The 17,707-nt window shown below is 33.4% G+C and overlaps 2 protein-coding genes across 2 annotated transcripts; one reads left to right on the top strand and one right to left on the bottom strand.

Moving 5' to 3' along the window:
* The first annotated feature begins 794 nt into the window (after positions 1-794).
* Positions 795-2,533, top strand: LOC106411164 (probable xyloglucan endotransglucosylase/hydrolase protein 7). The gene is made up of 4 exons (XM_013851865.3): positions 795-1,081; positions 1,175-1,275; positions 1,365-1,561; positions 1,943-2,533. The coding sequence occupies exons 1-4, from the start codon at positions 832-834 to the stop codon at positions 2,331-2,333; spliced, it is 939 nt and encodes a 312-aa protein (XP_013707319.2). The 5' UTR covers positions 795-831; the 3' UTR covers positions 2,334-2,533.
* A 12,845-nt stretch (positions 2,534-15,378) lies between these two features.
* LOC106411299 (homeobox-leucine zipper protein HAT22) lies at positions 15,379-16,984 on the bottom strand. Its single transcript, XM_013852041.3, has 3 exons — positions 16,309-16,984; positions 16,142-16,221; positions 15,379-16,027 (listed from the first exon to the last, which is right to left on the bottom strand). The coding sequence occupies exons 1-3, from the start codon at positions 16,750-16,752 to the stop codon at positions 15,706-15,708; spliced, it is 846 nt and encodes a 281-aa protein (XP_013707495.1). The 5' UTR covers positions 16,753-16,984; the 3' UTR covers positions 15,379-15,705.
* Positions 16,985-17,707: the final 723 nt, after the last annotated feature.

Here is a 17,707-nt window from a genome sequence, read left to right as displayed (position 1 = left end):
ATGGAAACATCAAGGTAATCCTTATCTATAGGATTCCCTTTCCTAATAGGATCTGTGAATGAATAATTAAATAAGTATCGAACAACTCTTAGCATGCTACCATAGGGCTGAGAACAAAGAAAGTCGTCATCTCGCTCGTCGCGAATCAAATTAAGTGTAGTTAACCATTATATTAAGCTATATGGTATCGACTTTCAACCGTGTGATATTGAGATATATTTTATTTTATTTTTTTGCTAAAGAGATATATTTTTGTTTTGATACAAAAATACGAAAAATAACTTTATGATCACAATTTATAAGATACGATTTTATCATCTTCGTGAAGCATGGCAGAGCACCGTCTGATTAATCGCACCGCGTGTATCAGTTCAGGCCGTTGGCAAAATTTATCTGCTTCAATCATTGAGAGTCAATAAAAAATTTGATCACAATAATATAGTGGAATCAGATTTTTGTTTTCATAGTTACTCTAATTCTTCGTAAAACACTTTACTTGGTTAACATGAGACTACGAAAAATATAATAAGTAATTTGATTAGTTTTGCCAGAAAGTGGACGAAATAAATCAAATTCAAATAACAAAAAGAGTGAAAGATTTTACCAAAAAAAAGAGTGAAAGAACAGTAAGATTTGGGGTGGGGAAAGAAAACAAGACAAATTCGATGAATATTAAAAGGTAATAATAACAACAATAATAGAAAAGTGGTAGGTCCAAACAAATTTGAAACGATTGGTCAGTGGCTAGCTGTACTGAAAAGCTAAGCTCTAAATGATACCTTCCCCAATAAAACAATAAGTATACGTACATTACCTGCATGCCTCATAAATATGGCTTCGATCAAACCCATCATTACAAGATTTTCATTAATATTCAACTACAAAGCAACAATGGTGCTGTCCCTCTTCTCTGCAAGGAATGCTTTCTTTATAAGCTTATGCTTATTTGCAGCATTGTACCGGCCAGTATTGAGTAAACCGGCTAAGTTTGCGGATGACTTTAGGATCACGTGGTCCGATACTCATATCACTCAAATCGATGGAGGAAGAGCCATTCAACTCAAGTTGGACCCTAGCTCAGGTTCTTACATGCATCATAATCAATTTTATATAAACCTAATTAATATATACCTTCAAATCCATTTTAAAAATATTTTGGTTAACATTGGTTTAGGATGTGGGTTCGCTTCGAAGAAGCAGTATTTGTTTGGCCGCGTTAGCATGAAAATTAAACTCATCCCCGGTGATTCCGCAGGAACAGTTGCTGCGTTCTATGTAATATATATACAAATATTTTAAGTTTACTACATATAAAAACCTTTGGTTATAATATAAATAAATCGATATATGTAATTATTGCGCAGATGAATTCGGATACAGATTCTGTAAGAGATGAACTAGATTTTGAATTCCTGGGAAACCGAAGTGGACAGCCTTACACTGTGCAAACTAACGTATTTGCTCATGGTAAAGGCGATAGAGAGCAAAGAGTGAACCTTTGGTTTGACCCTTCTCGTGACTTCCACGAATACGCCATTTCATGGAACCATCTCCGTATTGTGTAAGTCATATGTAAACAGTAATAACACTCGAGTTCTATAAAAAATCACTTTATCTGACTAATTATTAAAATAAATGTAACCTATAGTTAATTTAACAGGAATAAAGTAACCAATAATTTAGTACTATAAGACTCGGTTAACTATTCCTGTCTTTTCATATTGTCACGAGGGAGATGATTGGTTTAATTATATTGTGTCGGCCACGGGCCATATAGTAAGAGAATGAAAGAGACAGCATATTTGTTTTGGGTACATTCATAAAGGTCCCATATATTTAATAACAATTATTTTTCAAATATATATGGATCTGTTTGTTGCTATAAATTATACTATAAGATATAATACTCATTTTATAAACGTTTAATATGTGTGGTGTGTAGGTTCTACGTAGACAATGTCCCCATTAGGGTTTATAAGAACAACGAGGCTAGGAAAGTACCATACCCAAGATTCCAACCAATGGGTGTATATTCCACATTATGGGAAGCCGATGATTGGGCAACACGTGGAGGAATAGAGAAAATTAATTGGTCGGAAGCTCCATTTTATGCGTACTATAAAGATTTTGATATAGAAGGATGTTCGGTTCCGGGACCAGCAGGTTGTCCAGCTAATCCAAAGAACTGGTGGGAAGGCAGTGCGTACCACCAATTGACTCCAGTTGAGGCTCGAAGTTATAGATGGGTCCGAGTGAACCATATGATCTATGATTACTGTACCGATAAGTCTCGTTTTCCTGTCCCTCCCCCGGAATGCTCTGCCGGAATATGATCCAACAAACGTATAATGTCTTAAAATCAAGATCAAATGCCAAGTGGTTCCAACAGCAACTTTGTAGTGTGATTGACGAGTCTTGTTGTATGCTATGAACTACTCATAATCAATCTGGTTGTGCTCAAATGTTCATATATATCTTTCAAATTGTACTTTGTTTTCATTCTGTTATATATTGATCTATATTATCGTGCGAAGAGAACCACGTTTGTTTGTAAGAAGGGTTATTTGGTACTTTTGGTTCAGTTTACCAAAAGTTGCTGTGGACAAAAAAATGCAAATCAATCTAACCAAAAAGAAAATCAAACAAGTATTTAATAGAAATACATTTTTTACATATTATATTAGCTCTATTATTTCATGCTTGAAAATAAACTGGAATTACATCGTGGTTGTCTAAGACCATCTTTACAGAGTCCTAAGCTATATTGGACTGAGAAATAAATGAAAAATGCAGAAATTACAAAGAAACGGAAATCATTTGTCCTTAATTAAGAAGTTTTTTGAGATGGTCCTTAGTAACAGCTGGCGATCTTTTTTCTTCCTCCTCCTCTGATGATTGAACAATGGCGTTCTATCTACCCATTTCTCGAAACCCTTAAACCCTTCTAAAACCATTTAGTGAAACAGAAGTAAGAGAGAATCATCTCATTCCACGAAAAGATTCGATTCAGGTATTAAACTCTCTTACGGAACCAAGCCATAGGGTTGATGAATTGCTTTCTGCTTTGCTTAAGAACAGTAGCTCACAGCTTCTAGTCAATGATTCATACGATGTTGGTGTTTGGAGTGCTCCAAATGTTGAACAAGCATACATTTTAGATATGGTGGAGAAGTTGGCTCAAAAATCAGTGGGGGCTATTGATTTAGTTGCACACCAGCTGTTTGATCAAATGTGTTTAAGAGGAAGAAGAGAGAATCAGCAGAATCGTGAGTAAAATGCTAAAAACATGGAAATTTAAGTTCAAAAGAAAGGAGTTGACTGGAACCAGGCCACAACTTGACCATAATAATCAAGGGTCACATGCGAACATTGGAGAATGCAAAAGGTGTTGATGGGAAAGGGACTCTCGGGTTTATCTCTTTGTGTTAGAGTGTGGGAACCGGGTGGTGTCTTCGTTAAGCTAGCTAAGTGGAATAGATTGGAGACTTGTCATGTATATGGTTGGCTGATGAAAGTGATAGGTGTTGGTGATGTCAAGTTTGTCAAGAACTAGAGTGCAAGTTTGCTATCTGTTGTGGGTGTGATGAACCTTGTTGGCCACGAAGTGCTAGAAATGCAGGAATGTTTTTATAAAACATGGAAGGATAAGTACAAGAAGATAGAGCACAAGGAATGTTCCAAGAATTGGTTCGTTTTATTTTCAGAATCAAACGTAATATAAGTTTTGTTTCTTCACAAATTTTACCTTCTTCAACAAATGAATTTCATCTTCTTCAACAAATGAATTTACCCTAAGGACCAACATTAAGTCCCACCAATAATCCTAATTTTCATTAAAAGTCCTTAACATTGTCCTAAGCTAGAAATAATAATAAAAAACACTAAGGACCAAAAAAAATAGGGACATGGATAATCATGCCCTAAGGGTTTTCACTGGACGAGGAGTTGTTATGTTGGTGTAGGCAGTTCATGGGCTTGTCTAGCACTGTTGGATATTGGATCTGTGGGATTAGTCGTTTGGATTTCGTCCGTTGGATACCCTTGGTTAATATTAAAAAAAAAAACTAAACTGCCCAATCTTTTCATGGCGGGGTTGTCTTTGCACATGGGTCTGGGAGTTAATTTCATCTTAATGGACCTAATCTTTCAGTCTTATCTTTCACATTATTATATTGGGCCTTGAGGCAATAAGATGATAGTTCTTTTTAGACATAAGAAAGAGCTCGTCTAGATACTAACGAGAAAAATTGATGGTCAATCTTTTTTGTTATTGTCGTCGCAAAAATTACGGAACCTCTCCAAAGCATTTTTTTTTTCTCTTAATTCTCTCTCGTGGTTCAAAATCTATCATATAATAAATCCTACATATATAGCATGTAAGTATAACTAGTCCGGTCGGATAGGTCTTTTTAGGTTATGAAAAAGGTTAGGGTTAGTTTTGGTTTGGTTTGGTCCATATATGATGAACCATGCCAGAGAGCTGGTGGAATTAATTAATCCAGATCTATCAAATCCAATACTTTATAGCGTTAACCGTAAAATTATGAAACTGGGTCTGAAAGTTAATTGAAAACTGGATCATATATATATGATATACTATGTAAAGCAGCAACACCTTATAACCAGATCAAATGAGCCCATCAACAAATTTTTAGCGAAGAAGTTTCAAACAATTCTCTTACGTTGATATTGATGGGTGGATAATGGATATGCAAATCTAATGCTGAAGATGGCAAAAGATGATGAATGTGATGACGAAAATATGATTAGATGAGGTCAGCATGGGAAACAAGAGTGGCTACAGGTCTACAAAACATGGTTTGATTTGATCAAAAAGAAAGTGATGGGATAAATCAGTTAAAAAGATAAGATTAATGGGGTCCGTTAAGGGATGGTCCAAATTTGTAACTCTTGTGACGAATAGATGAGTGGTGAGTGGTGACTAAGCTAATGCTTTTTCTTTGTCTTTCCTTTACATACAACTTGAAACTTCTCGGCTGTTTCCATCTTCTATCATATGTTAGCGATAAGTAAATGAAAAGTGATGATGTAATTTGATGTAACACAAACTACTATTTTGCAAACTGCTTTAAACTTTTGTAACAAACAAACAATCTCATTTTAAATGAAATTCATATACTTATAAAAAAAAAACTATATTGCTACAGCTCATAACTATATTAAATGTATGGCGGCGACTACGTAAATTTGTGAAGATCTTTAGCTTTGCCATGTCTCTCTCTGTCTCATTTGTGTTTTCAAAATTCTTTACACTATTTATTTTACAACATATACTGTCTATCTGAATCAAAAACTACTATATTCAAATGTGAGCTTAGTCGACAATGTATGAGTTAAATAACAAATATACTGGAATCTAAAGTCTAAACTTATGAGTTATGGTATATATGCGTTGTTTTAGGGTAACATCAGCAGGGCCGGTCCTGGGCAAAGCCTAACGAAACATTGGCCTTAGGCCCCCAAAAATTTTGGAAAAAATTACATAAAAAAAACCCCCAAAATTTTATTTTTAGGCCCCCAAATTTACAAAAAAAAATTTTAGCTAGAATCTTTTAAAAACCGTCTGCAGCCCCCTAAATCTGAGGGCCGGCCCTGAACATCAGGTACTTAGTTTGCAATCACCTTTTAGCTATATTCAGACGGAAATTTACTAATAAATAACCTTTTCACAATGCGACCATCTATCGTATAGAAAAAAATAATAGTTTGAAATTCCCTCCTCGTACTCAATTTAAAAGTTCTTATTTATTTTTGTTTGTCAGTGTGAAATGTGAATTAGGTAAATATACAAATTCTCAAATTTCTAAGTTTTTGGTAAAATTTAACATTCCAAACACTTTTTGAAAGAAAATGTCATCGTTTAAGCATGTACGCTAACACAAAAAATATCAGGATTTTATCTAAGAAAAGGTTATCTTGATTTGGACATATAATAACATCACAAACATATATATTTAAAATGATAACAAGTTAACAACAACAACATAAATTATTTTATAACTCTTCTTCACTGATCAACCACACGTATAATACATTTCGTTATCAATCATGAGGATTTTTTGGTATAAATCAGATGCTTTTGTTTTTGAAAGGGATTTTCATATAATTATTTATTATTATGTTTTGTACTTCAAGTTTCATAAGTTAAAATTTAGACGTATCTCCTAACTTCGAATGCATGTGAAAAGACAATATTCTATAATAAGAATGTAATTGTTAGAGGAACATCCACATACGGTCTTGACTCAAAAGGAGAATGTTTGATGTGTCAATTAGATCACTAAAGATAAAATGATTTGGCAAACTGGATCACGAACTCATGAGAACCACATGTTGCTTTGAAAATTTTGTCCAATAAACGATTAAATAAATGCAAACTTTCACTAAATATTGCAAGTTTTCTTTCTTTTAAACAGAAAGGTAGGTAGGTTATTTTCCAACTTTTTTTTTTCGCTGATAGTATTAATATTAAACAAAGAGGAGTTACAAAGCATAAAACAGGTCCGAACAACTAAGAAAGATAAACAAACAAACATAGATGTGGCCTAAACAAAAGGCCCAAAGAAAAAAAATAAACCACCACCCAGGGACACGTAAACACCAGGTGCACTAAGGAGAGAATGAAAGGACACGCGTCGAACGCATAACTCCTCCTCCATGCTTCCACCGCCAGAGCTTAGGCGGAGGCTTCCACCGTCTTCGCCGATTAAGTCTTCATCGGAACTAAACAACACCCACCGGAAACATGCCGGGAACATGATCAAACGAACCCACCATCTTCAAGACATACACTTTCATCGCCTGTGTTTCAAACCTCGGAGAGCATCAATCGACAATCGAGATCTCACCCAAAGCCCTAAGAAAACAAACACAGCTAGAAGAGTCTTTACCCCCACCAATTCCACGGAAACTCAGAACGAACCACTAATCGGTAATAAAACCGAGATCCACAAAACCACCCACTTTTGTTTTTAAAGGAGAAAGACGGTAGAACTTTTGGCGAAGCCGGCGACGAAGAGCATAGGATACCTCCACCCCCCAGAGACATAAGCTGGCGAAGGCAGAGCTTTAAGAGTCTCTCCATCCCAGAGTCAAAAAGTAAACGATAAAATACACAGAGAAAATGAGAGGAAATGCACCAAAAGCCGGACCGACGGAGACTGTGGGAGCCTATCCCGTCGGCCGGAGCCACTATTCTCGCCGGAAAATTAGAGAGAAGACAAAGCGTTTGGAGAGAGAGAATGTTTTTTTTCTATGTAGGTTATTTTCCAACCTAACTACGAGAGAGATATGATATATTAGATCTTTGATAACAGTTGGCAATTTTGAATAATATTTTGTAGAAATAAAAAAAATTTGATATAGTAGAATGTAGATGGATCATGTAAGAAAGTATATATACTAAACTTAATACTCCATCCGTTTCAAAATAATGTATATTCTAGAGTTTTCACACTTACTAAAAAAATACGTAAAATTTTGACAATAAATGCATTGTTCTCCGTGTTTAACTATTTCCTGTGATTTTTAACTAATCAAAGTTCAGTAAATATAATTAATGTCTTTGAAATTTACAATCTGTCACTAAATCCCTTTTTTGTTTTTTGTTGTAAGATATCTTTGATCCCTAGATCGACTCTATGTATTCCGATTAGCGGATTTAAGCCCCTTCCGCATCTTAATTCTCTATCCCGTGTGACTGTGTTAAAGCTCTTCTTCTCTTTGGTTATCCTCAATCCTCTTTTTTTATGAGTATAAATCTTTTTCCTTTTATAACATTTGTTGTCTCCGTTTTTCTAAAGAATAGAAACTGCAAAGACAAATACATATACCAAAAAAGGAGGAAAATAAACAAAATTAAAGAGACATAAACTAACCAGACATAAGGCGAACATATACGGAAAACAAACCTTTTAGAATTGGGGATAGATTGAAACAGACAAATGGTTTACAAACGATTATGTCGAAAATGATTCAGAGATTCTGGGTGGAAAGATCGATGGATGGATCCTGAGAAGATGTATGGAAGAACGATTCAACAAATCTACCAATTGAATGTTCACCAAATAATATTTGACCGGATTTGGATGTTGAGGAAACAGAGAGAAGAGAAATCCGGAGAGGGAGAAGAAGCGAATAAGAACTCTAATGAATAATTACAATAAAACTGCAAACATGTACGGTTCGATTTATTTATAAGTGTGAAAAGAGACGACGCTTGAAGGAGATGGTAACTATTCTGCAATTTGTGTAAACGGCACCTTTGAGGGGGTATGATTTTGTGAATTGAAGACGACGATTGAATCGATGACATCATAGTCATATCTCAAACAAAATATTAACCATTAGATTAGATACTACAAACAAAGTAAACCGTCGGATATGAGCTTTTTGTCCTATAAAAATTAGATGACGTCATCAGTTAGAGAAAAACAGGTTTGCTATTATATATAGATATTGAAAAAGTAAAATATGGATTTTTTAGAAACATTTTTTTTTTTAAAACATGAATCATTCTGAAATCGAAGGAATATGTTTTAGTGCAAAGCAACAAAAATCTAGATAATCATAAATAAAATTGACAGAAACTCCAGAGGAGGAGTAACAAAATCACATGGTTTTCCATATTTTTGCATCAATCACTTAAAAGGTGTCAAAGTTCTTGTAACATGGTACACCATGAGTGAAGCAAAATGAGCATACACTACCATATCTCTTGCTTTTTGACTAGATATATTATATGATATCATATGCTATATATGAGCCGCATCTAGTAATTCTACAATAACCCTGTTCGTTTTATCAAGGCTGGACGCAGCGGCAGTGTCGATAATTAAGCCTTTCATCACGGCAACGTACAACACCGGTGACGCATCAATGACTTGTTTTCCAGACGCTGCGGCAGTTAACAACGAACTAAACGAACGCAAAAAATTTCAGCGTCACTGCGTCTCCGGCAGTCGATGGGTGATTGCTTTTACCTTCGATTCTGTTTTTTTTTTGTCTCTGTTGCCGTATATTTTTGAACGTTGCCGCTGGAACCGGCGATAATGAAACGAACATGGCTAATGTCCCAGTTATTCAATAGTCCCATCTTCTTCCTCGATAATATCCCAACTATTTATCTAAACATTCCTTAGAGCATCTCCAACCCACCCATATATTTGCCTCTATATACTATAATAGAAGAAAATTTACTCCAACCCACCTCTAATTCTTCTTCTATAATAGATATTGTTATTTTTTCCTTTATAATATTATGATGTTTAATATTTTTATAATTATATAAAATATAAATATTATTAATTTATTATTTAACTGATGTTGTATTTGGTTAACCAGTCATAAATATCCCGTAAACTCACCAATTTTTAACCGCAGTACCGGTCGTATAAATAAAACCGCTTTAAAACTGTAACTACATTCATCCGCAAACTTTCGCAACTGCAAACACTACGGTTACACCAGTCAGGCTATATTTATAAAAGCACGGAGACCAGAAAATTTAAGGGAAATAATAATTAATAGAATTATACTGTTTAAAATATATATATGCCAAGGTCTGAGAAATCATATCATGATGTTTAGGTATTGAGCAACCAATGTTGATTAGCTTAAAAGCTTTAAGCCTCTTATTGAGCGTATATAATTAAGCCACCTTTTAAATAGTAGTATATCATATATATACTGTTGTGTTAGCATTTTATTCTTGTTTTATATAAATTTATATATCTTACTTCAGATTATTTAAACTATGACACAAATTTGTGTTATATTTATAAGAACTATATTACACAACCAAAGTTCTTCTAATTCGTGTGTGAAAACTCTCAGCAACATTTAATTTGTGATGAAATAAATATAAAACTAAGCCCACCATTAGCGGCTCATATACTAGATTGTAATCTTTGAACAAAAAAAAAAAAAACTAGATTGTAATCAAAATCAATTTAAATATTTGATTAATTAAAGTAGAAAGTATAAAGTGGCAGCACCAAGTTTTTTATACTCAAAATTCGTATTTTTTAGATGATTGCTAAACCACTAACCTTACAAATCTCCAAACACACTTGCCATCCGTGTTCAATTCTCTAAGGGACCAGAACAATTTATTTAGCAAAAAAAATTAAAAAAAATAAAGCAAACATATACACTATTATATTGATAACGCGTATAAAGGTTTTTTTTTTTTTTTCACTTAATCATCTTGTATTATAAAAGCACAAAGGGCAGAGACCAGCAAATACAAAGAGGTCCAACCAAAAGCAACAGAAAACCCAACACGACTAAAAATAAAGCCCAAAAAGAAACCAGACAAAAAATGCCCAAAATGAAGAAGGTGAATCAACCCGAACACATCCACGCGTTACATTGTCAGCGATGGAGAGACACATGCCCAAGAATTGTAACGCCACCGATCTTCACGACAAGAAAATCGTCACCGGAGCAACTTCCCATAGATCCACCGGACACACCGGAAACAGGATACCAGAGAAGAAAAGACCGTCGGACAATTTTAGCAAATTGAAAAGCCATAACGCCAGCGGTTTAATCGCATGAGCTCCATCATCGGAGAGCAGCCTTCACAAAAACCCAGACGCTTTGTAGGTCACGGCTCGGAAAAGAAACCAATCGTCTTCAATCGATCAATCAACCATCAACTTTCCGGCATGCAGTTCAGTCACCTTTAAAGTTAAAGGAAAGCGCGAAGATGAAACAACCTCTGACGAGGGGAGAAAGATCAGACGACAGGAGATTAAAAGAGAGTCGATTGCAACGAGGAACCACAAAAACTGTAGACTGAAACAAAATCAGGATGAACCCGAGGAGAAGCCGCCGTCAACACAAAGGAAAGTGCGACGCGGAAACAGGAGCCAGCCGTTCTTCACTGGAGAGGAAGGTGAGAACGCCGGAGACAAAAGCCGACCATCCATCATGACAGATGCGATGCCGGAGACCAAAACCGGTCGGATGAGACCGAAGCCGGTGAGAGGTTTGAACGACGGCGAAGGAAACCACCGTAAAAACCGACAACAAAGCTTTCTCAATCTCCTCTCTGTGAAGGATACGAGAAAGAGAACAGAGATGAAGAGAAAACTATTCTTTTAGTTCTTTTTAAAATTTCGTATAAACGTTATCTATGACAAGAAGGTTTGTTATGCTAACTTATGTTTGTTGCAATATCAATTTTTGCAAACGAATTATCATTCTAGAAATCAAAAATATGATTTATTTTTAGTGATTAAAAAATAGCAGTACGTTTTAAAAATGAAAAGTGGGGAACATGATATCGACAAACCGGCAATTTAACCAGCAATCGACACATGTCTTTTGCTGTTCTTAATACACTAATTACGTTCGTACGTGGACCGTCAAGCAAATCTATCAATCATTAAAAGAACCAACCCCAAATAACTAGTCAGTAGCACAAGTATAATATTAATACCATGCAATGATAATCTTAATATACACTCATATCACAAAATAAAACACATCCTCTATATTTATTTTTGACATCAAAAACATGTCCTATATATAATTAATTGATTTCGGCAGATTTAATACTGGTCACTACTCATCCCAATCTGCCCCGTCTAATACTAAATCTTTTGTATTTGCTTGATTTTTTTTTAACTTGGGGCATACCCCCAACGACCACATATTTCTTTTGAACTACACAGTGATCACGTATATTTCAAACGTGATTATAGTCTTCATTTCACAAATATTTCAAATCCTATTTTTGTTTTTTCACATAAATTAATAACTTCAATTTAAATTTTAAATAAACTTGTATTTGAAATGTTCTTGTTATAGTTAAATCATTTTATTTCAAATGGGTAAAAATATACATAATCATTAATTAAATCATTTTATAGAAAAAAGTAGCTTATGTCACTTATTAAAAAATAATACTTTTTTTGAAACAAAGGCTGCATTCATAAATCACGAATATTCGTAGATTACCCAATAGAAAATCAAAGTTGAATTCAATTTTCGTGCACCTAAATACGTTTTCTAAGAGAATTAATTTATAATAGACTGGATTTTGTCATGTACCAGCTTTTAGATTCAGAACTTTAATAAAAACAATATTGAGAGTGGAAAATATATACGAGAAAAGTCATATAGTAAAATTAGATTTGGATTAAAATGTTTTTGTGGTAAAATTTAATCATTGTTAAAAGGGATAATGAGAAAGTAGTAAATTAAAGAGAACGAATGTGATTTTAGGTTGCACAAAAAAAAAGAATGACATTTGAGCTTCCAAGAAGGTCATCGATTTTCCCGGAAAGTCGTCTCATCATTAAATGGTCCACCACCTTAATTTCAGGGTCACCAATCTTATGATTTTCATGTGGACTCTCTCGTCATCTCATCTTCCATCATCGCGCATGTTTTAATCCCTTTATTCCATTTTTATACGAAAACATTCTACTATTAATTTCGATACACGAACAAAAGAAATAAAATTAATTTTACACCCTTCTTTTCCAAATAACAGAAGTATTACTTCCGGTGAAATCATAAAAACATACAATCCATATTACTTGTGCAGATCGATATCAACCACGTCTCTTTCGACTTGGACCTCTTTTTAGACAACCAATGTATACTGTTAGTTACAACAAGATGTATGTAATAAAGTACCTCTTTGTTTGAATTTTAAAGATTGGTATTTTTTTTTTTGAGTTTATTTGTTTGCTAAAATAGTCCGCCCATTATGGTATTTATGAATTATGAGCTTAGTAAACTGCATCTTTTTTTTTTTTTTAGTAAACTGCATCTTGTGCACGTACGTTTGAAATTGGAAGATTCGTGAATCGTATATCAGTATATATGTGAGTTCATGCATCAAGTAATAAATTACATTATGAATATCTCTCGCGTCATTTTCATATTTTCATATATGTAATATGTTAGTAAATATGTCTCGCTTTCGTGTATTTATTAAACAAAAATGAGTATACGTGTAATAAATGTATGTAATTATGTATACTATTTTTTGGTCCACAGGTATAGGTACTATGAAGTATGAAAAGTCATAGCTTAACATTTTACCAAAAAAAAAAAAATGTATGGAAAGTCATATAATTAGTCCCACATATCTGTAACATGGTCATGAGAAGAAAAAATGAAGAGAAAATCACGTGAAGCATGTCCCACCTTACCCCTTAAAGACAGAGCATCTCACTACTTCAAATTTTCAAGAACATTTCTTTCATATTTATAATGAATTATTTATTCCCAATTATTTTCATGAAATAATCTGTACACTTCTTTTCTTTGCTATTAAGCGTTGTGATTCGAGTCTGGTATTTCCTTTTTATTGTTGTAATTTTTGGATAATATCTGATTACATATGTGAACACGTTTTCAGCATTGTGTACGTATTAAGCTATTGGCTTTTCTAATTTGTCTGTATCATAGTAGTATTGTTTAAGATTTCTGTTATAAATTATTATTATTGTTATTATTGTGGATAAATTAAAAAGGTCTGAGTTTAAGGAGATGTATCAATACACGTGAGCTAACCTCTTTCTTTGCCCCACACCCTTTATATCCCTCACTTAAAATCATTCACACCCATCAAATGATTTTCCAATTTTTCTTGCGTTGAATAATGTAAAATAAAATCATTTTATCTGGAGCTAAATTTTTATAATTGTTTAATTTAAAAACAAGATTCGATTTTTCCGACATAAAAAACAAGATTTCGGTTTATATTATAGTAATAAATAATATACTGATTTGCTGGAATAGTTTGGCTAACCGGATTACAAATCTTCGAATTCTTTTTTTTTTTCGCTACCTTCACCCTCTGTAAGTTCTCAGTTTCTCGATCCATCTATTTAGTTATAAATTATGGTGTTATTTCTTGGTGGGATTTTTACCAATTAAATATATTTCCATTCTTGGTTTCTACGTTCGAAAACAAAACTAATTGGCACCACCAGTGTCGGGAAAATGGGCATTTAATTCCCGAAGTATTTGAAATCGGCATTTTTAATACTCAAGTATTGCTTGCGCATACTTATTCCCCAACTAATAGTTGACTGCGCAAAATTGGGAACAAAATAGTCAACCGTTAACTGATGAACGAAAAAATAACGGTTTCCGTCAACTTTTTAACGGTGGAATAGTTTAATCATGATTTTGCGCAGTCAATGATTAATTGGGAAACAAATATGCGCATATAATACTTGAGTATTTAATTTGCCGATTGAAAATACTTAAGGAATTAAAAACAACACTCTTTTTTTTTAGAAAATCATAATTTGAAATATTCTCAAGTTAGATATAACCAATATACGAGAGTTTTATCTATTAGACAATTATATGTTGTACATTGGATCTCTACTTTAGACGATCATATATAATTATATGTACTTTACACATTCATATATTGTTCATCAGCAATATAATGCAAATGTAATTATCTTATGTTATTTTATATGCTTTTATAAATTAAATAACTCATTTTCCGGGATTAAATATCTTGTATATTATTTCAAATTATGAACCTTTCTAACTATGAATAATTTTAAAAATCATCTAAAGTGATATAAACATGAAGTACATCAACAATACGATGTAACTAATTATTTTGTATTATTTTATATGTCATTGTAAAAAATCAACAATCTATTTCTAAAGGTAAATATCTCGTACTATAATTTTATTTAACTTGAAAATATTTTTACTTATGTTTTTTTTAAAGGGATTGATGTTAGTGACTTTCAATCTTATACGAAATATAAAGAAAAAATGAGTTTTTAATTCCTCAAGTATTTTCAATCGGAAAACTAAATACTCAAGTATTATATGTGCATATTTATTCCCCAATTAATCATTGACTGCGCAAAATCATGATTAGAATATTTTACCGTTAAAAAGTTGACGGAAACCATTATTTTTCGTTCATCATTTAACCGTTGACTATTTTGATCCCAATTTTGCGCTGTCAACTATTAGTTGAGGAATAAATATGCGCAAGTAATACTTGAGTATTAAAACTGCCGATTTCAAATACTTCGGGAATTAAATGCCCATTTTCCCCACCAGTGTCTCATTCCGATGAACGACTAGTAAAGAATAATGGAACTTTAGAAACTTAGTAATCATAAAATCTTAAAGGATACTTCCAATATATAGACGATCTTCCCGTTAATAGAATCAATCTAAGAACGCTTAGAAAACCTTGAAAGGAAGGAGCAAGCGATATGTTTTGTAGTTTACGTCGTTTTAAGTGTGAACCAAAATTATAACCCATATCTGATTAAATGCTTACAATAAGAAATATAATAAACCAGTTTTATATTTAAGTGAACAAAACAATCATTTGGTAAGACGCAATAAATCAATGAAAGTTGTACAAATTATATGATATTTAATTATACAAGAAAAACTATATTATAGTACTAATATATTTAAAGAAAATAACAAAAGAAGATGGATTAGTAAGTACTATTGCCTTCTTATTTTTCTCTGCAAAATGAAAACTATAATTAGAAACTATATTTTTCTTCATCAACCAACAATCCCACCGAAAAATAAAGTGGGATCGTTGAAGAGTCTTATCTATAAAGACCATTCCCCAATTTTTAACTCAAGACTTTTCCGGATTTACCTTCTAGCTAATTACTAATTTGACGTGGAACACACAAATTAATTAATAAGTAATTAACAAGCTGTAGAAGGACTAGTGAAAGGGTTGAAGAAGCGAGGCTTTGTGACGACGGAGAAAGCTCCTTTCGCTGTCCCTCCATCACCCTCTACCGTACCTCCGCCGCCTCCTGCAGCACCACCACCACCGCCGCCGAGTCTCTCACAAGAAGGGCACATCGTCAAAGTCGCTGCCGGCATATGCATGTAGAAAGGTTGAGACATCTTTAAAGCCTTGAGATCCTGAAGCTCTTTTTGAAGCCTTCTATTCTCATCCGTTAAAGTCTCACAACATTTCTTCAAAAACTCACAATCCACTTCTGTTTGCTTTAGTTTTGTCCTGCCCAGTTAAAAAAAAAAAGCTATATAAGAATAATGTAGTTTACAAAAAAAAAGAATAATATGTAATATACATGGACCAAAAAATTCTTTAAATTTAGTCAATTTAATTTACCTAGCTCTCCTGTTTTGGAACCACACTTCAACTTGCCTAGGCCTTAGATTCAGCTGTCTCGCAAGAGCTTGTTTTTGCTTCTGCGAATATTTTAAAAATATTAATTAGGATATGTTCAACGTAAAATAAGAACAAATTAACCAAGGAAATAATTAACTATATCATACGGGATTAAGAGTGCTGTGAAGTTTAAAGCTATCTTCAAGAAGAGCGGATTGTTGTTTAGTGAGTCTAAGCTTTTTACGAGCACTAACACCTTCTTCGTCTTCATGATCATCACTCACTCTCGAACACACCACTCTCTCCGTCGTCTCCCCCGCCTCTTCTTCGCCGCAGATATCTCTTTCTCTCTTTACCCTTCCGCTCGAGAAAGATGAGATTCCGCTATGAGATGAAGTCTGCCGACAAACTTGGCTTCCAGCTCCGGCAACGGTCATATCAACCGTCTTGGTCATGTAGCTCTCACCGGAGAGGCTTAGGGTCAACGACGGATCGAGATGGTGATCCACGGTTGCGGAAGTTTTCTTGATGGCAGGATTGTAAATATTAGGAGTTATTGAGAGGCCTAAACCAAGAACAAGACCCGTGTTGCATGAATCATCAAGACCCATCTGAAGAAAACAAAGATGATCTTCGAATCTTTTCTTATAATAAAAGCTACAAAAACTTGAGAGGTAATAACGATAGGAAGAAAAGTTTTTGTTTGTTAAGAAATGCTTTTCGTGAAGTTTGGAAGATAATTGGGACGAAATGAAACGAAGCGGCTTCTTCTTAAGAAGGAGAACCAGAGTTTTTTTTTTGGTTTTTTTGTATTAATTTTTTATGGGTGGGTGGGGTGGGGTTGGGGGGGGTGGGGGGGGCTAATAATTAGAATTAATCAAAGGAACGAGTTTATTTTTGCGTGGGATTATTTTGTATTTTTCAAAAATAAATGTGGTTAATTAATCAAATTGTGATGCCACACTCGCCTTTTTATTTTCTCAGTTACAAAGGTTGACCGAATGAGCACCCCACTTGCAACTATTCTTCCCATTTCATAAATTCCTATACTGATATTTATCGTATTCAATATTACATCCTTTTTGTCATATTTTTTTTTCTTCAGTAAAAATGTTAAATGTATCATATTTTCATACCAACGTGCTTTGAAGATATCTATCATTTTAACAGAAAAATTTCAGATGAATGTGTATATTAACTATATTATTCACATAACATATATATATAGATGTTTCTTGTATATATCAGATCCGGCCACACAGAGGTGATCCTCCAAAAATTGGTTCGTCTGACCACCAATTAATCTGATAATATATATATATATATATAGTCTCTCCAAAACTTTTGATTTATTTGTCCAATCATCTCGATTATCATAAACTCCATTATTATTTAAATAAATTAAAAAATCAAAATAGAATTTGTTTTTTTTTAAGATGTATGTTTTATCTTTTTACAATTTTGATTAGTTAATAATAGCGGATTGTAATTTTGAAAAAAAAAAAATTAAAATACTTCTAGTTTAAAACTATAAAATTTAGTAAATATAAAAATGATAATTTAAAC

This window comes from Brassica napus, chromosome C7 (genome assembly GCF_020379485.1).
Source record: "Brassica napus cultivar Da-Ae chromosome C7, Da-Ae, whole genome shotgun sequence".
Lineage (NCBI taxonomy): Eukaryota > Viridiplantae > Streptophyta > Magnoliopsida > Brassicales > Brassicaceae > Brassica > Brassica napus.
This window is presented reverse-complemented; position numbering and strand designations above follow the sequence as displayed.